The 27,468-nt window shown below is 22.4% G+C and overlaps 7 protein-coding genes and 1 long non-coding RNA gene across 18 annotated transcripts in view; 7 read left to right on the top strand and 1 right to left on the bottom strand.

Annotated features, from left to right (window-relative positions):
- The window catches only part of LOC122505580 (Down syndrome cell adhesion molecule-like protein Dscam2), a 359,000-nt gene that overhangs the window by 177,210 nt on the left and 154,322 nt on the right, over window positions 1-27,468 (bottom strand). The window lies entirely within an intron of this gene.
- LOC122505597 lies at window positions 6,195-7,488 on the top strand. Its single transcript, XR_006301930.1, has 4 exons — window positions 6,195-6,303; window positions 6,714-6,858; window positions 7,045-7,200; window positions 7,334-7,488. It is a non-coding gene; the product is annotated as an uncharacterized LOC122505597 (long non-coding RNA).
- On the top strand, window positions 9,669-11,189 carry LOC122505584. Its single transcript, XM_043617314.1, has 4 exons — window positions 9,669-9,782; window positions 9,909-10,052; window positions 10,213-10,368; window positions 10,897-11,189. The coding sequence occupies exons 1-4, from the start codon at window positions 9,723-9,725 to the stop codon at window positions 11,071-11,073; spliced, it is 537 nt and encodes a 178-aa protein (XP_043473249.1). The 5' UTR covers window positions 9,669-9,722; the 3' UTR covers window positions 11,074-11,189.
- On the top strand, window positions 11,437-13,244 carry LOC122505585. Its single transcript, XM_043617315.1, has 4 exons — window positions 11,437-11,549; window positions 12,096-12,236; window positions 12,318-12,473; window positions 12,958-13,244. Exons 1-4 carry the CDS (start codon window positions 11,493-11,495, stop codon window positions 13,138-13,140), a joined length of 537 nt encoding a protein of 178 aa, XP_043473250.1. The 5' UTR covers window positions 11,437-11,492; the 3' UTR covers window positions 13,141-13,244.
- Window positions 16,097-18,036, top strand: LOC122505588. The gene is made up of 4 exons (XM_043617317.1): window positions 16,097-16,239; window positions 16,327-16,467; window positions 16,837-16,992; window positions 17,749-18,036. Exons 1-4 carry the CDS (start codon window positions 16,189-16,191, stop codon window positions 17,929-17,931), a joined length of 531 nt encoding a protein of 176 aa, XP_043473252.1. The 5' UTR covers window positions 16,097-16,188; the 3' UTR covers window positions 17,932-18,036.
- Window positions 18,539-20,845, top strand: LOC122505582. Its single transcript, XM_043617312.1, has 4 exons — window positions 18,539-18,665; window positions 19,229-19,369; window positions 19,842-19,997; window positions 20,516-20,845. Exons 1-4 carry the CDS (start codon window positions 18,603-18,605, stop codon window positions 20,696-20,698), a joined length of 543 nt encoding a protein of 180 aa, XP_043473247.1. The 5' UTR covers window positions 18,539-18,602; the 3' UTR covers window positions 20,699-20,845.
- LOC122505581 lies at window positions 21,329-22,806 on the top strand. The gene is made up of 4 exons (XM_043617311.1): window positions 21,329-21,509; window positions 21,867-22,007; window positions 22,082-22,237; window positions 22,520-22,806. Exons 1-4 carry the CDS (start codon window positions 21,420-21,422, stop codon window positions 22,700-22,702), a joined length of 570 nt encoding a protein of 189 aa, XP_043473246.1. The 5' UTR covers window positions 21,329-21,419; the 3' UTR covers window positions 22,703-22,806.
- Window positions 23,845-26,727, top strand: LOC122505583. Its single transcript, XM_043617313.1, has 4 exons — window positions 23,845-23,970; window positions 24,607-24,744; window positions 25,052-25,207; window positions 26,429-26,727. Exons 1-4 carry the CDS (start codon window positions 23,920-23,922, stop codon window positions 26,621-26,623), a joined length of 540 nt encoding a protein of 179 aa, XP_043473248.1. The 5' UTR covers window positions 23,845-23,919; the 3' UTR covers window positions 26,624-26,727.

The raw sequence follows: 27,468 nt of genomic DNA, 5'->3' as shown, positions 1-27,468 counted from the left end.
CGAAATCAATTTGAAATAATTTTAATTGTACTCAATTGGTGGATTTATAAAAATATGTACTTGTTCGAAACTGTTCAAAAAAGTTTAAAATAAGTAAAAAATTAGAACTAATTTGTAACTTAATTTACCAAATTTATATTGTTTTAAATTAGTTTACATTTATTTAAATTTAATACTTGTTTTTTTAAATAGTTTTCAAATTGTCAGGGATAGTTGAAAACAATTTTGAATCTATTTCAAGTTGTTCTCAAATAGTTTTGATGTGTTTTAATATCAATCTGAACTTGTTCGTATTTGCCGAAAACAATATTAACCAATTTCAAATAAATCTGAACTGGTTTTTAAGCAAATCTCATCAATTTTAAGAATTGTCCGCCATTTTGAATTTTGAAAAACCAATGTCAGATTCGTAATCACGATACAAAGTTTCCATTAAAAATCAGGTCGACAGCATAAATAGGCTACTTTTCAATCATTTTACTTTTAAGATGTAAAGAATTCAAAAATTTTATTTTTTCAATACAATAAAAATTTTTAAAGTTCCAACAATAATTTTAAAACAATCAATATGAATTATGAAAGAAAGAAAGTCTTGAAAGATTTTAATTTTCTTCAACTCGCAATATATTAAGGAGTAAATAATAAAAATGAAAGCTCTTTTGAACATAAAATTGACAGAGTTAATAAGCTGTAAAAATTGAGAGAGCTTTTTCAAAAAAAAAAAAAATTGAGAAAAAGAAAAATTCAAACAAGCGTTCTTTTTTTTCTTGTTATTCATACACTAATGGTGGGATTGAATGAATTTCTGTGAATAGTAGTTTATTATTCTCATCGCGACATGGACCCGCGAGCGATCGGACAATGACATCTTCGAGAACAATTCATTGTTCGTTGTAGAAATCTCGTTCGTTTATGAACTAAACCCCCTTCAGTTCGTTGCCGCGGGCCTTCTCATTGAATACACGACGGAACAATGTATTCTACACAATACCGCTGTCAACCGGAAATGACGCCAACGGAACGTTATATATATATTTGTGTGTGTACTACGCACGCGCCATATAGCTGCTACATCAAATAATTGGCGACGTTAAAAAACCATGAATTATAAACTTCATTAATTCAAAAAAATTACTTTCCTAATAATGGAACATTAGACAAAATATTTGCGTCAATATTGACCATATTGTCTGGTAATAGTGACAATACTGTCTGGTAATAATGACAATATTGCCTGGTAATATTACCAACATTGCTCGGAAATATTACTGCAATATTGTCAGGCAATTCTCTAATTATACACGGAGAAAAAAAGTTTACCTGGAATGGCTATAAATTTCTCTACATTAGCGAAAATTTTAGTTACTTCAGCTAAAACTTTCGCTATTCCAGACAAAATTTTTACATTTTCCCTGACCCTAAAGAACATTCTGATTCACTCTCAAAATTATTAGATATTATTTTTAAAAAAAATGTTCTATTACATATATTTACTCTCTAAATCTGAATTAGTGCGGATTCGTTTACCCATTTGAATTAGTAACATTTTTTACTAATTTTTAGTAGTTTTTTACTAATTGCTAGTAGAAAATTACTAATTCAATTAGTAGAACGTATTTTTTACTATTTCAAATTAGTAAATTTTCTACTAATAATTAGTAAAAAAAAACTACTAAAAATTAGTAAAACAGTTACTAATTCAATTGGTAAACGAATCCGCACTATTTCATTAGTAGAAAACTACTAATTCAGATTTAGAGAGTACGAATTTCTTTAATTGTAAAATTAAATTATTTACAATAATTTTAATAAAAACCTTCGCAAGAATTCAATTATTTTAAAAAATGTAACAAAATTCATTGTAAGAATTCAATTATTATCATAATTATATTACAATTTTTCCAAGTATTTAAATTATTTTTAATACAATTTTAAATGAATTCCTCGAAAAATGTAATTATTTTCAAACATTTTTTGCAAGAATTAAATTACATTTCACAAATAATGAAATCCTTCGCTGAAATTCAAATATTTTCAGAATCTACTATTATAATAAAATTTTCTCAAAAAAATACAATTATTTAAAAAAATGTAATAAAATTCGTTGCAAGAAATCAATTATTTTCATAAGTAATAATATTATTCACGCAGAATTTCAATTATTTAAAAATAAAATGTAATTAAAACTCTCCGAAAGAAATAAATGAAAAATTATCAATTATTTTTAATAATTTGTGCAAAAGTTTCTAAAGAATTTTCAAACCCATTTGTTTTCAATTCAATTTCACGAAATTTTGATTATACCGAAATTCTTTATTTAAATATTTTAAAAATAAAAGCTTGAAATAATTATTTAAAAAATCCAATTAAACTTTTTTAAAATATAATTATTTCTAAAAATTCATGCTTTTATGCTTTTAATTATGCTTTTAATATTCAATTATTATTTAAAATTTTAACTAAAATTCATTTTTAAAACAATTTGTATTAGAAAATTCTACGAGAATTCAATTATTTAAATACAAAAATGAAAAAATTATTGAATAAATAAATATTTCTCAAAATTGAATTCTCATAAAGAATTTTATCAACAAATTTTTAAATAATTGAATATTTCGACAAATTTTAATAAAAATTTCAAGAATAATTACATTTTTCGAGGAATTCAGTTAAAATTGTATTTAAAATAATTTAAATTCTATGATGAGTTTTATTATTCATGAAAATAATTGAATCTCTGTAAAAAGTTTTATTATTTATGAAAATAATTGAATTACTGCGAAAAAAATTATAAAAAATTTATACATAGTTGTATTCCTGTAAAATTTTTATTATTTATGAAAATAATTGAATTTTTGAGAATAATTTTATTATTTTTAAAAATAATTGAAATTTTGATGAAAATTTTTTTTAAATTTTTGAAAAAAAAAATTTTTTTTTAATTGAATTTTTGCAGACATTTGTAACTTCTCTAATATTCAAATTTTTTTTTAGTGTTTTTAACTAAAATTCTTCTATAAATCCATGATTTTTAATAATTAATTAAATATATACACTGTAAAAAATTTAGGGAGTTAACGGACTCGGGAGTTGGGAGTGAAATTTTTCGAGTTAAAAATCAACTCCAAAAGAGAGTTAATTTCTAACTCCCTTCATTCAACACCCGCGCGAGTTATTTTTTCCTTGGGGAGTTAGCATTTGGGTGTGAAATTTTAACTCTCTTTATTTAACTCCCCTGGCATTAACTCCCGAATGGGTGCGACTTTTATAGACCCCCCGGGGGAGTTAAAATTTAACTCCCTTTTTTTACAGTGTATATTAAAAAATGAGATAAAACTAATTATGAACCTTGCAAATTGAATTTTTTCCAGTACTTTAATAAGAATCCCTGACTTTTCCCTGATTTCCCTGACCAATTCTACTTTCCCTGACTTGTGACAACCCTGCTAATAATTTTAAAAAATAAGTTCAAAACTTTAGAAAAAAATTTGAAATAACTTAACACAATTGAGTAAAGAGCGCTGGATTTCATAATTATTTTGGAGTTCAAATCATTAATTATAATTAATGATTTGAAATAATGATCTGCATTCTAGATTTGTGAATAATTTGTAATTGCTGTAGATACAATATATATATTATCGAGAAAATTACACGTTCTAGAAACTAATGACACGATGGTTATATATAGTAATTTCGAAATTGCCTGTAAGTGTCCAAGTGATATGAGTGTGCTTTGGTAGGAAATTTTGGTTTCATACTCGAGAATATGTCATCACACGTTCCTGAGATTAAGCTTCCCACTTGTGATGCAGAATTGCATTTAAGATGGATCGTGATTATTCCTGTAACGCTGAATCAGCTTTTACGGATAATTGATCCACTCTCTAACAGTTTCTCAAATCATTGTTAATTTACCACAAATAATCCGCTGAGAAAAGGATTTCGTTGATGGTTAAGCAAACCTACAATTTCTTTGTTGTGACAACCAAAGACAAAATCAAAAATTTCAGTTGTTCTAGCACCAAGCTTTTGTTGAAAGAATTAAAATTTTTTTTCTTCTTCAATAAAAGTTTGGTTGCAGTGTAAAAAATAAATCTTATTTTCAGCACAATTTTGACTAAAATTACGTTCCAATCAACTATAGTTTGAATATTCGTAAATAATAATAAATATTAAAACAATTTAAATTTTTAAGTAGTTTCAAATAAGTTTTGATTCATAGCAATCGCCAGCTTGTTTAACATTGTTTCAAACTGGTGCAAATGTATTCAAAACTATTATCAACTTGTTCGAAATTGTTCCGAATTCATTTAGATAATAGCAAATCACTATATTTGAATTGTTTTAAATGAATAAGTTGAATTCGATCAAAAGGAAGGTAAAATTGTTTTGTTTAAATTCTGTTCAATTAATTTAATTAATTGTTGTGTTTATAATTAAATTGTTTTAAGTTGTTCCAAACTGACAAAATCATCATTTACATTGTTCCAAACAAAGTTTAAATAAATAAACAATCAAAATTTATCTGAATTTATCTCAAATAGTCAAGAATAAATTTCGATTCGGATAAAACAATCGACATTGTTTCCAACTGGTTTGAACTTTATAAACTTGTTAACTTGTTTCAAAATATTTCGAGTATTTTTTACTACTACAGTAATTTTTATTACAGTAAATCACTAGTAACTCGTTTTAACTTGTTCCAAACTAGTTTGAATTCGTACCAATCAGAATTTGTGCCAAATAATCTCGAATAAATTTGGGATTCACAAAAAACAATCGTTAACTTATTTCCCGTTTTTCCAAACATTCAAACTGATTTGAATGAACTTTAAAATTATTCTGAACTTGTTTCAAGCTGTTCTGCACTAATTTAGGTTTGAGCAAATCACTCTCAACTCGATTTAATTTTTTAGATTATTTCAAAATGGTTCGAGTTAAACTTTTCGAATTAAAAAAAAATGTGTTCTATTTGTTGGACAGTAACTTTTTTATACCTAAAGTTGAAATAAAAATAACATTCAACAAAACTTGTTAAATTCTTAAAATGTTTCTTATTGGAAATTTTTTAGACTTAATCAGAACATATTTCATTTTGTTCTCAAAAAATTGATTTTAATTTTACGAAAATTAGTCTAAATTAATTTTAATACCAAAGTTATAATTAAATTTAAACACTAATATTCAATTTTATAAAAGTATTTAAGACAAAAATGTGACAAAGCAAAATTTTGATTTAAAAAATACTAAACTTTTAAAGAACTTGTGTGAAATTTAGTATAGTTACATCAAATATCAAGAATATTAATTAACTTTTAATATAAATTTTACTTAATTTCATATAATTTCTTTTTAAGTTTAGTATTTTTTATATAAAAATTTCGCTTTTTCTCATTTTTCCACAACTTGTAAAATACTTTTACAAAATTTAATATTTATTCTCTCTTCGTGTGTAGAAAATTTTGTAAAAGTTTAAATTGTCTTAAAAATTCGTTAAAAATTGTTGAAACATTTCTTTTATTTAAAAAATAATTATCAAATTAATAAATGTAATTAAAATTTTTAATTTTTAAAAAAATTATACTCTCAACTTATTGTAATAAAAACGAATTAAAATATCCTGCTGTCCGAATAAATGGAAAAAAACGTTGTTGTATTATTAAAAAAGAATTAGAACAAAAAAAACATGTAACGTGCATTACGCAATTAATCTACCAAGTGAATAATAATATTTGCGTAGAAAATGGACAGAACTCTAATAATGACTTCCGTAATTTCGACGTTACAAAATATAATTGTATCGCACGCGTAAAATTAATGTCGCTATTAATTGTTATGATAAATAATAATTCAAAAATGGATATAATAAAATATATAAAATAAAAAATAATAAATAAAGTCATAATAAAAAGAAAACACTTTAATTTATTATATTTCGTATTTACTAAATAATATTAAAGTGTGTTTAAATTTTTATTAAAAACTTAAATTTAATTCAAAAACTTTATGAATAATATTATCATAAATGTGTATAAATAAAAAAAGTGACACAATTTTTTATCTTTTTTATATTCTATACACATGTCACCATTTTTTTTTTCTATGAAATTACGTTACTGATAACTTTTGTATTAATTTGCAAATATAGGTGATTTTTTAAAGAAATAATAACTAGTTGACATTTGGATTCCAAATTATTTACCTCAATTTTAAATATTTTAATATTATAAAATGAAGTTTTGGATACATGAAGCATTTTACGTTTTTTCAATATTTATTATTGTTATCAATGTCACAAATGTAAGATTTTAATATAATATTTCTGTAGTAGAATTTAATAATAATAATATATTTGTATACAATAAATATAATAATAATAATTATAATTATAATCTTGTTATTAATTACACGGAAAAAGGATTATTATTATTATTATTATTTGAATATTTATTAGGCTATTTTAGTATTTATTAATAGTTAGTTAATTTTTTACTTATAGATATTTATTTCTATTTTATATATTTTTTTATTTGTTAAATTATTCTCTGTAATTATTTTAATTTTGTATATTTTTTTATAGACTCCCTGAAGAGGAAATCATTTAAATTTTGAAATGTTGGAGTAAACATATTAAAATCATTGTCCGATTTATTATTATTTATATATATATATATTTTTTTCAATAATTATAATTTCTTATTATTTACTAGGCTGTCATTAGAATGGGAGTTACAACTTATGGACATATTATGACTACGTTAAACCTCATGGTGTAATAGTGAAAAATTTAAATGAAACAAAAACTGAAATTTTATATATACAGAAGAATTTAACGCCGACACAAATCCCCTGAAAGTAAGAAAAATTCGTTTATCGTCCATTCTTTCTTTAAAAAATTTCATATTGTAAATTAATTTTAAAAAATATTTCAATATTTATTGTCTTCGAGTATAATTATTAATTTTGTTAAAATAAGAGTCGAGACGGAGACTGTAAAGAATAATTTTATCAATTAAATTATATTATTTCTTTCTTTTACAGCTTTATTTAAATTACTTTTTTGAAAATACTGGAGGGAGAGATATCGTTAAAATCGATAATTTATGTGCTGACTATAAGCATGGCACTAACGAACATGCGGCCAAGTTATATGTATTAACATCTTTTGCCAACACTGATAAATGTCCGATAAAAAAAGTAAGGCGGAAAAATATTGTTTATAAATTGTGATAATTAAAAATTTATCTTTTTCTTTTCAAAAAATATTCAAATACACATTGAAAATAATATTTAAAAATTTTTTTTTTTGTTGTTATTATTATTTTTTCAGGGAACGAAAGTAATATTCACGATAGGAAAACCTTACAAATATTCTATCAATAATCGAGGTTGTGGAATTACTTATGGATCAATAGGTCTTTTTAAAAAGAACTCAAAACAAGACACATCGTCATTAGTTTTTTTATTTCACTATCGAGCGAACGTCACTGGATCTGATTGTTAATTAAAAAAAATTGTAAACAATAAAAATATATATGTACATATATATAAAAAAATATTCAAAAATAAAAAAAACCTTGATTTTCTTTTTTCCTTACATTTCCCTGATTTTCAGAAATAGAATTTTCACTTTTTCCCTGATATATTTTAATATTTTCAAAAAAATATTTTGATTTACTCTAAAAATTATTTGACAGTCGAAAAAAAAAATTTGTAATACATTTATTTCTCAATATCTTTAATTGTAAAATTATTCAAAACATCAAAAAATTTAGATAAATATTATTATTTATTTTTTTAGACCAATTTGAATCAGTTTCAACTTTCAAGCAATTTTTTATTCGTTTTGTCAATTATAATTAGTGAAAAAAAAATAAAACAAGTTCTAATTAATTAAACACGACAAATTATGTTGAACTGATAAAAAAAAATAATTCTCCACAGATGTGAACTGTTGTCAGGGAGATAAATAATTAAAATTGTCACGAATGCTTTGAAAATAATTACAGTAATTTTTATTTGCCATTTTAGATAATTGCATATATTTATTGTATATTATTAATGTCACACAATTTTTCAATCGTAGGAATTATTATCGTTTCAGTATAGTCTTAATTACCTAACTAGATAGTCATTAAAATATTGTTTCTTCTTTATATTTAAAATTTTATATCTATTATTTATATTTGAACGTAAATAATTTCCAGGTCAAAATTTAAGAACTTACGTGAATTTCACAAAATGAGAATACTTATATACAAAAATTATGTAAAAATTATCGGTAATTTAATTTTATCGAAAAATTATTGTCAACCTGCATATTTTATAAGGTAGATAAAAAGAATGTCACTTTGTATAAAGTACCTAAAAATAAATTGTTGTTGAAAATATTCTTTTAATACTTCAGAATAAATTGAAAAAGTTCAACAAGGTATTAAATTATACGGAGGTAAAAAAAATATTAAATTTTATAAAAGAATTTTACAATTTAAGGGGAAAAAAATGCGACAAAGAGAAATTTTGATAAATTAGTTATTTAATATATTATTTTTTTAAATAATTATAGTAAAAATAGCCAAGACTAACAAACAGTCAAATGTCGCAATGAATATTCAAATTTGAAATAAAGAACATTTTCAAATATCAAAAAATAAAATAAGGTACAGTACCGTCCGAAATTGTCAGTCCACCCATTTTTGAAGGAATAAAAAAAATTTTTTAACATAAAATTTATAAAAACTCAAATTTTTTTGGTTTATATTTTGAAAGAAGATAAAATTTTGAAAAGAATAAGACCTTACAGAAGTCATTTGGCCAACATTTGTAGAAGATATTCTTAAAAATCGTCATTTTCAATGTTTTACAAAAATTTGAATAACTTCTAAAATAATGAACGCTTTTTAATAATCTTAGGCTTATTTTAAAGGTCATTTTCTACGGAATAAGAATTACTTATAGGCATTAACCTGTAATTTTTTATTTGGAATAAGCATGACGTCAAAGTTGGACAAAAAAATTGGAAAAATTTGAAATAAATTTTTTGTACTAAAAACTATTCTAGAACATATATAAAACATGATATGGTGTAGATTTTCCAAGAAAATTTAATAAAAAAATATGTTTGAATTTCAAAAATTATTTTTCTTTTAATAATATTATTTCAAATTTTTCCAATTTTTTTGTCCAACTTTGACGTCATGCTTATTCCAAATAAAAAATTACAGGTTAATGCCTATAAGTAATTCTTATTCCGTAGAAAATGAACTTTAAAATATAAGCTGAAGATTATTAAAAAGCGTTCATTATTTTAGAAGTTATTTAAATTTTGGTAAAACATTGAAAATGACGATTTTTAAGAATATCTTCTACTAATTTTGTCCAAATAACTTCTGTGAGGTCTTATTCTTTGCAAAATTTTATCGTCTTTCAAAATATAAACCAAAAAAAATTTGAGTTTTTATAAATTTTATGTTAAAAAATTTTTTTTATTCCTTCAAAAATGGGTGGACTGACAATTTTGGCCGGTACTGTACCAAAAATTTTTATCTCCAGCCTAAAGTACACATGGCGTTAATTTTCTTTTCGATAAAATTTATTTACTGATAAACATCACAATTTTTCTCGTATATAAGCCCTCTCGTTATAAGAAACCAATAAGTAAATACAAATTTATTTTATATTCAAAATTATAACTGAAATTCTGAAAATTGTAAGCGAAAATGAATCGACAAATGCGAAAAGCACTTCTTTCGATATTTATTATCATCAACTTGACAAAAGTAAGATTATTATTTTCAAAAGAATTTTTTGCTTTCGAAAGCTTTTTTCAAGGAAAATATAATTTTTCGTTTCTTTAAAATTCGAATTCGATTATAATATTTACAATAATAATTATTAATTTTTAGGCCTATGACAGAAGAGGAACTGTGTATGAGGCCGACTTCAGAACGTTGGATGAAACTCAGGGTTTAACTGTTAGAAGATTAAACAATAATGCTTACGAATTTTTATATACAGAGGAATTTAACGCTGACACAAATCCTTTAAAAGTAAGAATAAAAATTTAAAAAATTTTTTCTCTTTTAATCTAAATTAATCAGCTAAACCAAATTAATTAAACTATATTAATTAAATTATGTTAATTAAACTATTTTAATTAAATTATATTAATTCAAACTATATTAATTCACTTACATTTTTCCTTTAAAGCTTAATTTCAATTACTTTTTCGAAAAAAGTGGAAGTCGACAAATTGTCGAAGTTGATAATATATGTGGCGATTATAAATACGGCACTCCGGAATATGCTGCCCAACATTTCGTATTAGAATTTTTAGCCGAAACTAAGGAATGTCCGATTAAAAAGGTAAAAAGTTTGATTCGTAATATAAATAATTTTTTTGTTTCAATTTTATTTTTCCAATTAGCACAATTTATTACGTTTATAATTTATTATTTTCGCCTCGCAATGTTATAAAATTCAGTCCCTTCTTGAAATTTCTCCTGCTACCTGGTGGTGACCTTGACGTTCTCAAGTGGAGAAATTGAACCACTATTTTAATTTATAACGAAAAAAGTAATTTAATCCTTCTTCCTAAAGTAAATAATAATTTATTAATTATTCTTTAATTAGTTTATTATTATTAATTATTAATTAACTAATAATTAATTATTAATTAATTATTAATTAATTAATAATTAATTATTAATTAATTATTAATTAATTAATTAAAATAATAATTTATTTAAGAATTGATGTAATAATATTATTTTAATCTGCATCGGAATTTATAATAAAGTTAGGGAAATTTGAAAACAAAAACGTTATCGGTGTACAAAAAATTTTTAGCGCAAAGATTTAATTAATTTTTATAAAATTGGTTATTATTTACAGGGAACAAGATTCGTATTCAGAACAGGAAGGACTTACCAATATTCTAACACTTTCCCGAGTTGTGGAATAAGCTATGGATTTGTTAGTATATTTAGAACAAATACAACAAGTGGCCAATCACCTTTAGTCCTTCTATTTAATTATAGAGGACTTATTACTGGCAATGATTGTCAATAAAAAGTGAATTGCTTAACTTTCCTTAAATGGAAATTTGTATGAATAAAATTTTAAATTAAACAAATGTTAAATAAATATTAAATAAATGTTAAATAAATGTATTTAAAAAAAAACAATGAAAATTTTGGAAAATTTTAATTTTAGACACTCAAACCAAACTTCATAATTTTGAGAATGTTTTTCTTTCTTTATTGTTATTGTTTTTAAAGGTGATAAATTTATTATTAAAATATTTAATTTAAGAGGAAAAAAAATTGCAAAAATGCAATATTTTTAAATTTGTGTATTTGTTTTAATGAATAATTTTTCATTGGATAAAAAATGTTTTCCTCCACTTTCTTTGTAATGAGGGAATATAAAAAAGGGTATTATTCCCATATACTGCAAGTCAACATTTTTAATTCTAATTTTCAACAAGAATGATGATAAAAATAATTTTTCTACTCATCGCTTACGTCGCGTTCACTAATGAAGTTGTAAGTTTTTTATAAATCTAAAATAAGATTTTATTTTTGAATTGAAAAACATTTTTTTTTCAGTGTTATTTGAATCAAATAGACTTTTTTGATTAGGGAAAAAATAAAATCTTAATTAGTTCACTGAGAAAACAATATTTATTTGAATCAAACAATTATACAGTCAACAAAAAAATATGTTTGAATAAACGTATTTTATAAATGAATTAAACGAAATTTTTAATTGAATCAATCTTATTATGTGTTGAATCAAAATTAATTGTTTAATTCAAAAACAATTTTTGGTTGTCAGTATAAAGAAGATAATTATGTTTGATTCAAATACATTGTTTTTCAGTGAACTAATTGCTTGTCTATTAGTATTATCATTTCCTTAAATCAAATAATTTTTGTTTAAATCAAATTAATTTATAACCAATAATTTCAGTATTTAAAGCAATTTATTATTATTTATATTAAACTAATATTTATTTATATTTTGCTTATTTTAATAGGCAAATAATTTTTTATTTTAAAAGTATTATTATTAAAAATACTTTTTTAAAGGCTGTTACAAGGACAAATGATATGATTTGGGTGCATATCAAGACAAGTAGAGACTTTCGTGGAGTATCAGTAAAACAAACAAGCAATGGATACGAAATTGAATGGTTGGAAGATTTCGATAACAGTACAAATCCTCTAATCGTAAGTAGAACAAAAAAAATATAGTAAATAGTACAAGTACAAAGTTTTTTTTATCATTAATTATTAATGTTATCGTTTTAGGGTTACTTTAACTACATTTTCGAAGAATCGGGACATCGACAAATTATAAATATTGATAATTTGTGCGGTACCTATGGTAGAGACTCCATAGAACACGCAGTCCAACAATATATTCTGCTTAGATTCGCAAATACGAGTCAATGTCCAATTAAAAAGGTAAGAGAAAATTTCTTTCGCAACTTTTGAATTATAAAACTTTTAAAAAAAATCTACACCCAGAAAAAAGATCTCAGAACCAACTAAACTTTTTATTTGGGTAAAACAAATTTTAATTGTTTAAAATAAATGTTATTTGTTGAAATTAATTTTATCTGTTTAGAACAAATTTTATTTGGTTTAAATAAATTTTGTTTGTTTAAAACAAATTTGATTTGTTTTAATAAATTTTATTTGTTTAAAGCAAATTTCAATTAAATAAAAATTATATTTGGTTCAAATAACAATTTTAATTGTACCGAACAAAATTTTTTTATTCAACAAAGAAATAATTCAGTAACTGAGATAAACATACTATTATCAAACTCAAATATAAATAATATTTTTGCCGTTTAAATAACATTTTCCTCTGGGTGTAATTATTTTTCTTTAATTTCATCATTAATCGAGAAAATAAATAAACAAAAAAAAAACCTTTCAACAGGGGACGAAAGTTATTTACAAACTACCTGAAACATTTTCGTGGCAAACCGAAAATCGTGAATGTGGATTGGTTGACGGTGGATTGTATGTAAAAAAGAAAAAATCACGAAGATCTGGTCACACACCATTTTTATTGCGAGTTTTCCTCTCAGGAAATGTCACTGGTCCGGAATGTGCGAATTAGATATTGTAAGAAAATAAAAAAGTACGAAAATTAAATTATACAAAATTTTAATAAATGGAAAAATTTAATAATGAGTAATCAATAAAATTAAATTGACTAATTAATTCACCGAAGCTTGTTTTAATTAATCAAGTTAATTCGGGGAATGTAGGAAAATATTATGAGCTCATAGATTAAAAGGTTATTTCACATTTTGAATAAATAGGATGGCGATCACGTAAATTGACTTCAATACAATTTTGAATTTCAATTCTGAAGTTAAATTTATTTTCCAATTTATGGGAAAATTTATTTTCCCGCTTTTATGTCAAAATTTATGATTTATTGTTTTACCAAAAAATTAGTGGTAAACAATATACTTGTTTTATGCTTAAACAATATAACAATTTTTAAAGAGCTTTTTTTTCATTTTCAATTTCAGTATTTTTTTTTTAAACGAAACATTTTTTACTATCATTAACGAAATTGTTTTCCACCATATAATTACTAGTCGAACGTTTTAAATTGTCTCTCACTTTGCAAAAAAAAAAAAAATGGTTCGACTTGTATTTCATTAACAACTTTTGTAAAAGTATTAAATAAATTATAATTCCTAATTTCTTGACAGAAATTTTTTCAGGTTTATTCAGAATATTTTAGCATTGATGTGAGACAAATTTCCAATATTTAAATTCAAGTAGAACAAAATTTTAAAATATTTTAAAATTCCATTTATCAAAAAAAAGAACTTTTAAAACTCGTTTATATGAAAATTATTCGAATTTAGCTAAACTTTAGAGTTCAGAAGGCAAGAAAAAAATTGAATCACTTTTATAAATATTGCTATGATGTTATAGGGAAATTTTCCAGTTCAATAAGATACAAAAAATTGTGTATTTGGAAAAATTTCAAAGATTCGAATTTACATAAATCACTCAAAAAAAGGCTGACTAAAAATAAATTTCAAAAAATCTTTAAAATTATTTTTCATTTTAAATTTTTATTTATATTTAATTTCTCATCAGATTATTTTTTCTATTAAAATAAAGAAGGGGCATCACTCATTCAAAATTAAAATGTATAAAAGAAAAACTGCATACAAGCAGATTTTAATAAAAAAAAATATTAGATTTAATTTGAGAACAGTATAAATTTAAACAGCATGATGTTAAACTGCATATACGATTAAAAATTACAAACTTTAATAAAAAAAGAATAAAATTAATTTAAATTGAATACGAGAAAAGTGCACGTGATTATTTTCCTTCATGCGTTTCAAAGTAATTTTGTTTTTCAAATTAATTTTCAATCGTAATTTTCTCGTGTGTAATTTAAATTTCTACTGTTTTTAAATTAAATTTAGTAAATTTATTTTTAAAATTTGCTTTTATGCAGTTTTCCTGTATGCAGTTGAATTTTGGGCAACTGATACGGCCCCGTAAATAAATAATAAATAACAAATAAAAAAAAATAAAAAATATAAATAATAAGTAATACAAAAAATAAATTACGAAAGGTCTTGTCCCATATATTGGTCAAATAAAAAAAAAATAAATAATATAAATAATAAACTAACAGTAAACGAAGACAAAAGATTATAATTTATATTAAGACAAATAATTTGTACAAAAAGTGAAAAATAGCCCAGCAAAAGTTTTCTAAGCATAAAATAAAATACACACTTGTATTTTGTCAAAATACTTTGGAAAAAGTGAGCCAAAAAAAAGTTGTACAATCCGTGACCTGAATTTACGAGTATTTGTCCTGGAAAAACTTTTCCAGTGACTTTTGACAAACTGATAAAAATTACTATAATTATTATTTTAGCATGATATTTGTCAGTTTCAAGCAGCTGTTTTTCATCCGCACTTTACCCTTTTCACGTGCACTATTTATATACATAAAGCGAAAATGTGTTTATCTATATATATGTTTTACTTTTTAGTTTATCACTCCAAAGTTGATAATTTATAAGTTTGAAATATTAAACCCATATTTAAACACCGAAAAAAACTTTAGTTCAAACTTTAAATAAATATATTCCTTCACACTGGAAAAAAATTATTAGATTCAAATAAATTATTACTATTTGCCTATTGTTAATTAAATATTCCCATGAATTAAATAATTTGTATTTAAATCAGAGAAAATTGAACCAAAAATTTCAGTATTTCAATTAAATATTTATTGGAATCAAATAATTTTTATTTATCAAATAATTTTTAATCAAACAAACTTAGGCCAATAATTTTAGTATTTCAATTAAATATTTACTTGAGTCAAATAATTTTTATTTCATTCAAATAAATTTGAACCAAAAATTTCAGTATTTTAATTAAGTATTCACACGAATCAAATAATTTATATTTAAATCAAATAAATTGGAACCAAAAATTTCAGTATTTCAATTGAATATTTTTAATGGAGTCAAATCATTTTTATTTCAGTCAATTTAATTTGAACCAAAAATTTCAGATATTTCAATTAAATATTTACTTAAGTCAAACAATTTTTATTTCAGTCAAATAAATTGAAACCAAAAATTTCAGTATTTCAATTAACCACTCATTTCTTTATACGAACCAAATTTCTACAATTTAACTGATATATAAAAATAAAATTTTTTTTATTCATACAAATATTTATTCTAGACAAGTAATCAGTCATTTGAACCAAATAAATTTTTTTTTTTAGTGTGAAATTGAAAATTATTTTAAACCAAAAATATAATTTTTGAGAATGAAGAAATTATTTCGTCTCGTCAACAATTGTTTCCTAATAAAAAAAAACATTCTTTACAAAACAACATTCTTATTTCCTAAAAATTGAATATTTATTGTTTATAACATATCAAATTTAAGCGGAAAACAAACGAGAATATTCAATTAAAATTTATATTTTTTTTTTGTACCGGCTTTAAAAATATTTCGATAAGATAATTTTTCTTCACTTTCTTTACAATCAGAGAATATAAAAAGAGAAGATAACTTCTACTGAAAAACCTTTTTTTTGTTCTCTATATTTTTTCTTATAAAAAAAAAATTAGTAAATAAATAATTTTCTACAAAAATGATGAAAATCATTACTCTCCTTTTTGCTTATATTGCAATTGTTAATTCAGTAAGTTTCTATATAATTAAATAATTACTGTTAATTATAATTTTTTGAACAATTTACTTAAAAAGTGTATATTTCTTTATTCTAAAGCTTGAACTTCGAACGAATTACATAGGCTGGATGAATATAAGGGCAAGTAACAATTTACGAGGAGTTCAAGTACGAGAAATAAGAAATGGATACGAAATTGAATGGTTGGAGGAATTTGACGAACATACGAATCCCTTAAAAGTATGTAAATATAATTAAAAAGGTATTAGAAGATTAACATTTAAGAATTTCTATTGTTAAAAAGTAACAGTACTTGGGGTGAGTCTTACACAATTTTTGGGGTAAATTTGACATAATTTTGGGGTAAATTCAACACTACATAAAATAAAAACTACTTTGGGGTAAATTAAACACTATATTTTGTGGTAAATTCAAGGCAATATTAGAGTAACTTTAACAAGAAAAATTCGATATTATATTGATGCAAACAACATTAGAATTAATCTAAAATTTCAAATTAAAATTAATTTTGAAACTTTTTTAAAAAAAAGAATTTTTTTGAAATTTTAATTCAGTTTTTTAGTTTCTTGTAACTAATTATTATTTCAGGTTTACTTCAACTATATTTTCGAAGATTCAGGTAATCGAGAAATTATAAATGTTGATAATCTATGCGGTACATATAGATCAGGTACTTTAGAATTTGCCGTTCAACAACATATGCTTTTAAAGCTTGCAAACACAAGAACGTGTCCAATAAAAAAGGTTAGAAATAAAAAAAAAGTTTCCCGTCTTTCTAAAAGCTTTATAAATTTAAATATTTTTTTTTTTTTTCTATATTAAAAACCAAAAGATTTGTTAAAAAATTTTGACAAATAGAAATTAGGCAGTATTTTTTTTATTAATTTTGAAAAAGAATACAAAAATTATTTTAAACAATTTCCAATCATTTTTTTAAAGTTAAAAAATTTGCATAATTTATTGTTTATCACAATATCTTGAAAAAAATTCTATTTTTTTTTAAATAAATGAATAAAATTGTAATGATTTCCATTTAATAATCACAATATTTTTTATGCTACATTAATTAATTTTTTCTCTAATTATTATTGTTAAAAAAAAAGATAAACAAAAATTGTATTATTATAATTAATGATTAGTTGTTTTCTTTTAACAATTGACGCAAAATATACACACACGTGTCTAATTTTAGTTTATTTATAAACTTAAAAAATTATCGTAAACAAAAATTTTTTTATTTTTCTTCTTTTTATTTAAATATTTAATTTATTTACATTTATATTATTTAATATAAATTAATATTAATATAATATATTTATTAATATTTAGAAATTTTAGAAACTATCGAAAAAAAATTTGTTTCCTTTATTTTTTTAATTTAAATTTATAATTTTACTATAAACTTTAGATATTACAGAAATAACATTTTATTCATTTAAGTTAATAATTTAATTATAAATGTTTAGAAGTTACTGAAAACAAAAAAAATTTCTTTGACAGGGTACAAAAGTAATTCTCAGATCACCTGATATGTACTCATGGCAAACAAATAATTTAGCATGTGGATTCGTTGATGGATCAGCGTATATAAAAAAGAAACATTCAAACAGAGCTGGTCACACACCATTTTTATTAAGAATGCATTTTACAGGATTAGTTATTGGTCCCAACTGTGAATTATAAATATTTTTTCGAAAATTTCTAAATCGACATTTTAGCAAATAATTGATAAGAAAATTGCACTGACAATGAGAAAACTATTTCTTTGACCAAAAAATAAATATAGTAAAAAGCAAAAGAAAAACTGTTTGTTTAATTACAACATATTTTATTACTGAATTAAAATTTGAATTGAAAAACAGTTATATATACAATTAAAACTATAAGGAATCATTTTTATGAAAATTTCTTTTTTATCTGATTTATGTCAACAAATTATGATATTATAAACAAAATTTTTTCTAACAATAAAATAATTACAAAAAAAAACTGAATGTAACAGGACTGAAGTAAGGCCAGGGTTAAAACCAGGAAAAAAATCGCAAGAAAATGTCCAATCTTTTTCATTTTGGTAATTTTAATATATTTCTTAAAACAATAGACACGGTTTTGCAAAAAAAAAAAAATTAAATGCAATACATGTGACAAAGCGATTTTTTTTAAACAATAATGCTTTCATTTCTTTCATTTCAATGAGCTACTTAGGAATTGATAAGTATTGATAAAAAAAAGTGATAAGAAATTCTTTCAATGCTTTGAGTTACATTTTTTTGTTTTTTTGTTTTGTTATTAAGAAATAAAGAAACAGACATCGACACTGTAGTTTTAAGTTCATTAAGTTTACATTACTGAAAATGTCAACAATGTTGAAAATAATTCTCCTACTTTTTGCATACATTTCGGTTAATATTGGAGTTGTAAGTCACATTTTTGAAAATAATTTTTATCTCTGGAATTAAAAAAATTCTTTTATTCTGCTTTTTTATATTCTTGTGGAGAAAATTAAAAATAGATATTTGAGAAAATTCAAAACGTAATTATATAGCAATGACAAAATTGGAATATATAAAATTAGAATCTTTTCAATAATTTAAAAATTCAATGAAGAAAAATAAATTTCCTCCTTTTCTTTCAATAAAAATAATAACAAATTAAATAAAATCAAGATTATCATTAATGATATTAATTATTATTATTCGAGGATTTTTATTTAATTCATTATAATTAGATATTAACAACTATTATTTAATTATTATTAGGTATAATTAATTTATTATTATTGAGAAAATTTTATTTAATTAAATATTATTTAATTATTAACTGAGTAGTTTTCCTTTAGATTTCATATAATTATTAATAATTACTATTTAATTAGTTCTAATAGAGTAACTTTTTGAAATTAATTTCAATTATTAATAACGATTTTTCTTTGATTAATTAACTGATTAAAAATAGTTTAAATTTATTGTTAATTTAAAAGCTAGTGAATCGGACAGACACTATTACCTGGGCGAATATTAGAACACCTGATCAATTTCGAGGAGTCAAGGTAACGAAGGTAACGAATGGATACGAAATTTTATGGGAGGAAAAAATAGACAACCGGAACAATACTCTAATAGTAAGTAACACCAAAAATTTCTGCTTTATTTTTTTTTTTATTATTTTAAATTAAATTATTAAATTGTTTCGAAATACAATTTTTCTAAGGATATAAAAATGGCGCAAAAAATGTATCAAAACTTTGCATCGCAACAATTTTGATACGTTTTTTGTCTCAATTTTATATCCTTACAATAACTGTAAAAAATTTTTTTTTTAAATTTTCTAACTTTTTTGAAAAGAAAAAATCTGACAAATTTCAAACAGTCAAATAAAAAAATTTTTTTATAGAAAAAAAAGTGAAAAAAAGCTAAATTTAAATTTGTTAATTACAATTTATGTTACAAAATACTATTTTTCCCAGAAAAAAAAGAAAAGAACTTTGCAAAATTGATCTTAAAATTAAATTAAAAATAAATTATTTAAATGAAAAAAATCAGAGTTGAATAAAATTATAAGATTTGAAAAATCATTTTCTAACATTATTTCAGGTTTATTTCAATTACATTTTCGAAGACACTGGAACTCGAGAAATTATAAATGTTAATAATTTGTGTGGCGATTATAAAGTTGGAAGTTTAGAGCATGATGTTCAACTACTTATTATGTCCCAATTTGTAAATTCTTTAGAGTGTCCAATCAAGAAAGTATGTAAATTAAAAGAAATTAATTTACAATAAAAAAAAAAAAATCGTACAGAAATTAATCTATTTTACTTTATTAAAAAAAAAGGATTCTATCAAAAGTTTTGCTCAAAAAAATTAGAAAAACTAATTAGAACCTTTTGTTAAATCCCTATTTTCACGTATACAGAGAGAAAAAATTATTTCATTCAAATATTTATTATCTGTTATCTAATAAATATTTACTTGAATCTAATAAATTTTACTTGAATCAAATAAACTTTACTTGAAAACTACTTTACTTTACGAAAACTTTACTTGAATCAAATAAATTATTGGTTCAAATTTAGATGATTTAAATAAAAAATTATTTGATTCAAGTAAATATTTATTTGCTACTAGACAAGTAATCAATTATTTGAATCAAATAATTTTTTTCACTAGAGCAATTAAAAATAAAAAAGTTTCTAAAAAATATTAAACAAAAATAATAATATTTGAATGAATAAATAGTAAAATTATAACAATTTTTTGTTGTACAGGGTACGAAAGCTATGTATCTAGTGCCTAAACCCTACACATATCCAACCGAAAACCATGAATGTGGATTAGTTGATGGAACGATAAATATATTTAAAAAAAGTTTGAGCCGTCCAAAAATTCAACCATTAGTTCTTCGAGTCCATTTCATTGGAAATGTGACTGGTCCCGAGTGTTCAAATTAGTATTTAGAGGCGTATTTTAATTTTTATTCAGCAAATATTCTCAGAAAAATAAGAGAAAATTTACAATATTTTTTTTTTGAGAATGAAAATCGTACTTATAAACTGCCAAAAAAATAATTTACTTAAATAAATAATTATGCCAATAAAGAAATTTCACTTTACAACATTATTAGTTACTACACAGTTTCATTTTTATTATTATTATTATTATTATTATTATTATTATTATTATTATTATTATTATTATTATTATTATTATTATTATTATTATTATTATTATTATTATTATTATTATTATTATTATTATTATTATTATTATTATTATTATTATTATTATTATTATTATTATTATTATTATTATTATTATTATTATTATTATTATTATTATTATTATTAAAAAATGGTAATTATTATGAATAATTAAAGTAAAAATTTGCTATTTATCAACTAAGTAATATTCTTCTATATTTTATTGCATAAATAGCTTTGTAACAAAAATTTAAAAAAAAATATTAAACAAATTTTATTTAAAAAAAAAATAATAATGTTAGTAAACTTTCCACGTTAACGAATTTCTTAGAAAAATAATTAAATATTGATAAAAAATGATAAACTTTTTAATACCTTGACTGACATTTTTATTATATAAGAAAATATAAAAGCAGTAAGACATTGGCTTGTGATAAGTTCAGTTAGAAGAATATTATTAACAAAATAAAACATGTTAAAATTATTATTTCTATTTTTTGTTTTTGGTTTTGTCACTCATGGAGTTGAAAGTCTCTTTATTTCGAATTGGTTATTTCCAAAGGTAAAACCAAAGAAAATTTTATATTATTAAGAGAAACTTTTTTGTTAATTTAAAAAGAAAATTTACTCTATTGATTATAAAAGGGAATTTTGTAAATTAAAAAATCTTCTTTTGCATTGAGAAGTTTTATAATTTTTTTAATGATAGCCAAAAAGATTTTATGATTAAAATAAAATGTAAGCAAATAATAATAAAAAAAATATAACCAAATAAAACAAAATAAATCCAAATAAAGTCACATAACGTTAAACAAAACAAAACCGAATATAATAATATTTAAATATAAATACATTAATATAATAATATAACCAAATATGAAGATGTAAATTAAAATTGTAATAATATTTTAATTAAAAGTTGGTAAATCGGACAAACATGTTTCAATGGGCATCTATTAGAAAGCCTGATAATTATCAAGGATTGAATATAACAAAAATAGACAACGGATTCGAATTTTTATGGTTAGAGGAATTCGATGGCAGTAAGACAACCCTCACAGTAAGAAAAAATTAGAAAACAGTAGAATGAGAAAAAATCTAATTTTAAAATTAATTTACTTCAATAAATTTCAGGCTAATTTTAATTATATTTTCGAGAATACTGGAAGTCGAGAAATAATAATTGTTAAAGATTTATGCGCGAATTATAAAGTTGGAAGCTTAGAACATGATGTTCAAATGTTCATTTTGAGTAAATTTATGAATACAACAAAATGTCCAATTAAAAAGGTAAGTAAATTAAAAGACTAATATTTACTAAAAAAAAAAAGACTAATAAAAACACTAAAAAGACTAAAAAAAAAAAAAAAAAAAAAAAAAAAAAAAAAAAAAAAAAAAAAAGACTAAAAAGACTAATATTTACTCTCATCATCTGTCCTCGACTATTTTTCAATCGAATTAGAATGTTAAAATACTAAAAACACCATAATTATAATATTATAAATAAATTAAATTTTGAAGATTTAAAATTAAAACATGACATTTTTTTTAATCTAAAATTTTTATTTACAGGGTATGAAAGCTACTTACGAATTGCCTAATCCTTACACATATCCAACGACAAATCGAGAATGTGGTTTGGTTGACGGAACATTAAATTTATTTAAAATAAGTTCAAAACATCGACGTTTAACACCATTAGTAATGCGAATGAACTTTATTGGAAACGTGACTGGACCCAACTGTTCGAATTAATAATTTTTCAAACCTATTTTTAAATTTCTAATGCATCATGTAAGACAATATTTAATGAAAATATTGTTACTGTAACTTGTTCAAAATTATTTTCACCATTTCAATTCAGTTATTATTTGTTTAGAATTTTTCACTAAAATTCTACTTTAAATCAATTATTTTTAATAATTTTTTAAACAGTTCTTTGACAATTTTCAAATACATTTGTTTAAAATTCAATTTTACAAAATTTCAATTATTCGTAAATTCTTCAATTAAAATTATATTAGAAAATAAAAACTTCAAATAATTTTAAAAAAATCAATTCAACTTTTTCAATAAAATTAATACTACAGAATTGTTAGTTAAAACTTAAAAGTATGAAAAATTAAAATTTTCAAAGATTTTAATTTGAAACCTTTTCAAAATTCAATTATTTACAAAAATTAACGATAATTATTACCTAAAATTATAAATAAAATTAATTTTTAAATCAATTTTCATTGGAAAATACTATGAGAATTCAATTATTTAAATAAAAAAAGAAATAATTTATTGAATAATTGAATGTTTCTCAGAAATTAAATTCTTTTAAAGAATTTTATCAAAAAACTTTTAAATAATTAAATTATTTCGACTAATTTTAAGAAAATTTTTAAGAATAACTAAATTTTTTGAAGAAATTGATTAAAATTCTATTAAAAATAAGTGAAATTATTCTGAAACCACTTTTTTGTAATTTCATTATTCGAATCAAATTCCTACAATTTAATTGAATTAAATAAAAATTTTTCGATTCAAGCAAATATTTAGTTTAGACAAATAATCAGTTATTTGAATAAAATAAATTTTTTTCTAGTGTAAAATTGAAAATTATTTTAAACCAAATAATAACAACAACAAAAATATAATTTTTAAGAATAATAAAATTATTTTGTCTCGTCAACAATTTTTTCCTAATAAAAAAACATTTTTTACAAAACAACATTCTGAATTTCCAAAAATTAAATATTTATTCTTTGTATCATATTAAATTTAAGCGGAAAACAAACGTAAATATTCGAATTTAATTTATATTTTTTTATACCGGCTTTAAAAATATTACGACAAGCAAATTTTCCTTCACTTTCTTTACAATCAGAGAATATAAAAAGAGAAGATAACTTCTACTGAAAAACCTTTTATCTTTCTTCTCTATATTTTTTCTTATAAAAAAAAATAAATAAATTACTACAAAAATGATGAAAATCATTACTCTCCTTTTTGCATATATTGCAATTGTTAATTCAGTAAGTTTCTGTAATTAAAAAAATTCTGATTAATTATAATTTTTTGAAAAATTACTTAAAAATATTGCTTTATAGTCCAGTCAAATTACACGGAGAAAAAGGATTGTTACGTTGACAAAAAGATTGTTAATATAGAACTAACAAATTTATTTTGTTGTCCTAACAATTCAAATTTTTTCTAATAACAATGAATCTGTTGAGGTAACAAAAAATTTTGTAACAAAAAAAAAAAAAAAAAATTTGTTAGTTCTATATTAACAATTCTTTTTTCTCTGTGTAGTCGCTAATTTTGGCTAAAATCACGAAAGAACGGATTTTTTGTGAAGGGCATTTCTCGGTCAATTTTTGATTTTGAGCTACAAGATTCACTTTTTTTGTAAATTGCTCAGAATTGTATACCCTTTCTTTTTTTTAATAACTATTTTTACCCTTAAATGTAATGGAAAGCGGAAATTTTCAAAAAACTGATCTTTTGCACCTATTTTGCAAAAATTTTTTGCTTTCCAAACGGAGTTCGAAGTACCAAATTTAGGCACTTTATTTTGACCCCAAAATAAAGGGTTTAAGCAAAAAAAAATTGCGGTCCTGAGATAAAAAGTCTAAAAATACTAACTTGACTGGACTATTATTCTAAAGCTTGAACTTCGAGACAATCACATAGACTGGAAAATAAGATCAAGTTACATTACACGAGGAGTTAATGTAAAAGAAATAACAAATGGATACGAAGTTGAATGGTTGGAGGAGTTTGACGAGCATACGAATCCCTTAAAAGTATGTAAATACAAAGAAGGTATTACAATTTTAACATTTAAGAATTTCTATTGCTAAAAATTAACAGTACCTGGGGTAAGACTTACACAATTTTTGGGGTAAATTTGCCATAATTTTGGGGTTAATTCAACACTACTTAAATTAAACACTAGTTTGGTGTATATTCAACACAATATTAGAGTAACTTTAACACTAGGACAAGAAAAAATCCGATATTAAAATCAATTTTTAAACTTTCTTTTAAAAGAAAATTTTTTTTCAAATTTTAATTCACTTTCCTGTTTCTTGTAACTAATTATTATTTCAGGTTTACTATAACTATATTTTTGAAGATTCAGGTACTCGAGAAATTATAAATCTTGATAATCTATGCAGTACATATAGACCAGGTACTCCAGAATTCGCCGTTCAACAACATATGCTTACAAGGCTTGCAAACACAAGAACGTGTCCAATAAAAAAGGTTAGAAATAAAAAAAAAGTTTCCCATCTTTCTAAAAGCTTTATAAATTTAAATAAATATTTTTATTTTACATTACATTTTTATTGAAATTTATAATTTAATAAAATAATTTATTTTTATTATCATTCATTCATTCAATCATCCATTATCAGTAATTTTTTGTCTATAGTTTTACTTTTAATTTATATAATTAAAAATGAAATGAAAACATATTAGAAAATTATAATTAAGAAATGAAAAATACTCATTTTTCTTATTATTTATTTCTCAATAACAATTTATGTATTTCTTTTAGAAAAAAAGAGAAAATTTTGTAAAATTCCTTTTCCTTAATCACAAATTTTGTAGAAAATTCTCAATTTCTTTTTAAATGAAAATAATTTGTACCATTTTTATTTCTCAATTAGAAATTTTTTTAACAAAATCTCGCGTGTTTTTAAAAATAAAAGAAAAATTCTTTTAATTCGATTTGCCAATCAGAATTTTCAATTGAAATTAAAACTGAGAATTTTGAAAGTTTTATAAAATAATGGGAAAATATGTTTAAAAATTTTATTTGTCATTTATATTTTCATTCATTTTTATAAATTTTCCATTCACTTCTAAAAAGAATACAAAAATTAGTTAACAAAATTTCAATTATTTTTTTTAAAGTTATAAAAAATTTGCACTGTTTATAACAATATTAAAAAAAAAATTCAAATTGTTTTAGAAATAAATGAAGAAAAATTATAATAATTTCTATTTAATAATCACAATATATTTATGCTACGTTAATTAATTTTTTTCTTTTGCTATTTCTTTTAAATTATATAATTTTAATTAATGATTAGTTGTATTCCTTTAACAATTGACGCAAAATGTGTACGCACTTGTCTAAGGTTAGTTTATTTATATTATTTATAAACTTTAAAAATGAGCGTAAACAAAAATTTTTTTTATTTTTCTTCTTTTTATTTAAACTTTTAAATATTTAATTTATTTACATTTATATTAATTAATATAAATTAATATTATTATAATATATTAATTAATGTCTAGAAATTTTAGAAATTATCGAAAACAAAATTTGTTCTCTTCCCTTTACATTTTTTTTAATTCAAATTTACAATTTTATTATAAACCTTAGAAATCACGGAAATTATATTCTATTTATTTAAATTAATAATTTAATTATAAATGTCGAGAAGTTACTAAAAAGAAAAAAATTTTCTTTGACAGGGTACAAAAGTAGCTCTCAGACCATGGGATTTGTACTCATGGCAAACAAATAATTTAAGATGTGGATATGTTGATGGAACATCGTATATATCAAAGAAAAATTCGAACAGAGCTGGTCACACGCCATTTTTATTAAGTATCCACTTTACAGGAATGGTTGTGGGTCCCAATTGTGTCCCAGATAGCTTATCATAGCTTATGGCCAGCCTAGATCGTGGGCCGATTTTTTTAATTTATAAAAATAATTTATTTGAATCAAAATAGATGAAATAATAAACAATATTTATTAAACTGAAAAATTTTTTATTTGTTCTCCCAAAAAATAATTTGGTCACCTATAGATACCAACCAAACTATTTTGGTTCGTTTGACGAAAAATATTTCTCAGCTGCGTAATACAATTTTTTCCCATCTCTGCTATTTTAAATGCATTGCTTTTCATCTTCTTTGACATAAAAAAAAAGTCGCGAAAAAAATAGATGTTCCGCAAGGAAACAAAAGAGAAATATATGGGAAAATAAGTCAGAAGGAAAGATGACAAAAAAAATGTCCTGTGAGAAATTTGAGTGAAATCTTGTTTACATGAAATGAAAATGTAGGATATCATTTATCGTATAATAATGCTGGGGGAAGAGCCTGACTGTCATAGTCGTCAGCGACCGAAGTAGGGACCGGAAGAAAATGTCGCGTCGCGCGTCATGGCCCCAAGAGTAGTCGCGACATAAATGCGATAGGGAACCCCCTCTGTCGACGACAACAACGCAATACTCTCTATATATGTGTGTGAGTACAAAATAAGGCGGCATCTTGGGGAATAAACCGAGACGTGACATAGAGAGATGCCGAGATCCTCTCTAGGTGTCGTATAGCGTAACACGCGGAGATCCTCTTCAAATACGACCTTCTGCGCTTCTTGTAAACACCCCAAGGGGGTTTTGCAACTCGAGTATTATATTGTCGACCTTTGTGCATCACTCCGTTGCTAGGGCTCCTACAATACGTATTAAATCATTCTTATTTAGATTATTATAATGATATGC

Source organism: Leptopilina heterotoma, unplaced genomic scaffold, assembly GCF_015476425.1.
Source record: "Leptopilina heterotoma isolate Lh14 unplaced genomic scaffold, ASM1547642v1 Lhet_36, whole genome shotgun sequence".
Taxonomy (NCBI): domain Eukaryota; kingdom Metazoa; phylum Arthropoda; class Insecta; order Hymenoptera; family Figitidae; genus Leptopilina; species Leptopilina heterotoma.
The sequence above is the reverse complement of the archived record's forward strand: the minus strand, read 5'-3'. Positions and strand labels throughout refer to the sequence as shown.

Coding starts and splice junctions, on each gene's coding strand:
- LOC122505582 (XM_043617312.1), top strand. CDS start 18,603: ATGTCAACAATGTTGAAAATAATTCTCCTACTTTTTGCATACATTTCG. Junction 19,370..19,841: donor ACCGGAACAATACTCTAATA/GTAAGTAACACC, acceptor ACATTATTTCAG/GTTTATTTCAATTACATTTT. Junction 19,998..20,515: donor TAGAGTGTCCAATCAAGAAA/GTATGTAAATTA, acceptor TTTGTTGTACAG/GGTACGAAAGCTATGTATCT.
- LOC122505584 (XM_043617314.1), top strand. CDS start 9,723: ATGAATCGACAAATGCGAAAAGCACTTCTTTCGATATTTATTATCATC. Junction 9,783..9,908: donor TTATCATCAACTTGACAAAA/GTAAGATTATTA, acceptor ATTAATTTTTAG/GCCTATGACAGAAGAGGAAC. Junction 10,053..10,212: donor CTGACACAAATCCTTTAAAA/GTAAGAATAAAA, acceptor TTTCCTTTAAAG/CTTAATTTCAATTACTTTTT.
- LOC122505588 (XM_043617317.1), top strand. CDS start 16,189: ATGATGAAAATCATTACTCTCCTTTTTGCTTATATTGCAATTGTTAAT. Junction 16,468..16,836: donor AACATACGAATCCCTTAAAA/GTATGTAAATAT, acceptor TTATTATTTCAG/GTTTACTTCAACTATATTTT. Junction 16,993..17,748: donor GAACGTGTCCAATAAAAAAG/GTTAGAAATAAA, acceptor TTTCTTTGACAG/GGTACAAAAGTAATTCTCAG.
- LOC122505583 (XM_043617313.1), top strand. CDS start 23,920: ATGATGAAAATCATTACTCTCCTTTTTGCATATATTGCAATTGTTAAT. Junction 23,971..24,606: donor ATATTGCAATTGTTAATTCA/GTAAGTTTCTGT, acceptor ATTATTCTAAAG/CTTGAACTTCGAGACAATCA. Junction 24,745..25,051: donor AGCATACGAATCCCTTAAAA/GTATGTAAATAC, acceptor TTATTATTTCAG/GTTTACTATAACTATATTTT.
- LOC122505581 (XM_043617311.1), top strand. CDS start 21,420: ATGTTAAAATTATTATTTCTATTTTTTGTTTTTGGTTTTGTCACTCAT. Junction 21,510..21,866: donor CGAATTGGTTATTTCCAAAG/GTAAAACCAAAG, acceptor TTTAATTAAAAG/TTGGTAAATCGGACAAACAT. Junction 22,238..22,519: donor CAAAATGTCCAATTAAAAAG/GTAAGTAAATTA, acceptor TTTTATTTACAG/GGTATGAAAGCTACTTACGA.
- LOC122505585 (XM_043617315.1), top strand. CDS start 11,493: ATGATGATAAAAATAATTTTTCTACTCATCGCTTACGTCGCGTTCACT. Junction 11,550..12,095: donor TCGCGTTCACTAATGAAGTT/GTAAGTTTTTTA, acceptor ACTTTTTTAAAG/GCTGTTACAAGGACAAATGA. Junction 12,474..12,957: donor GTCAATGTCCAATTAAAAAG/GTAAGAGAAAAT, acceptor ACCTTTCAACAG/GGGACGAAAGTTATTTACAA.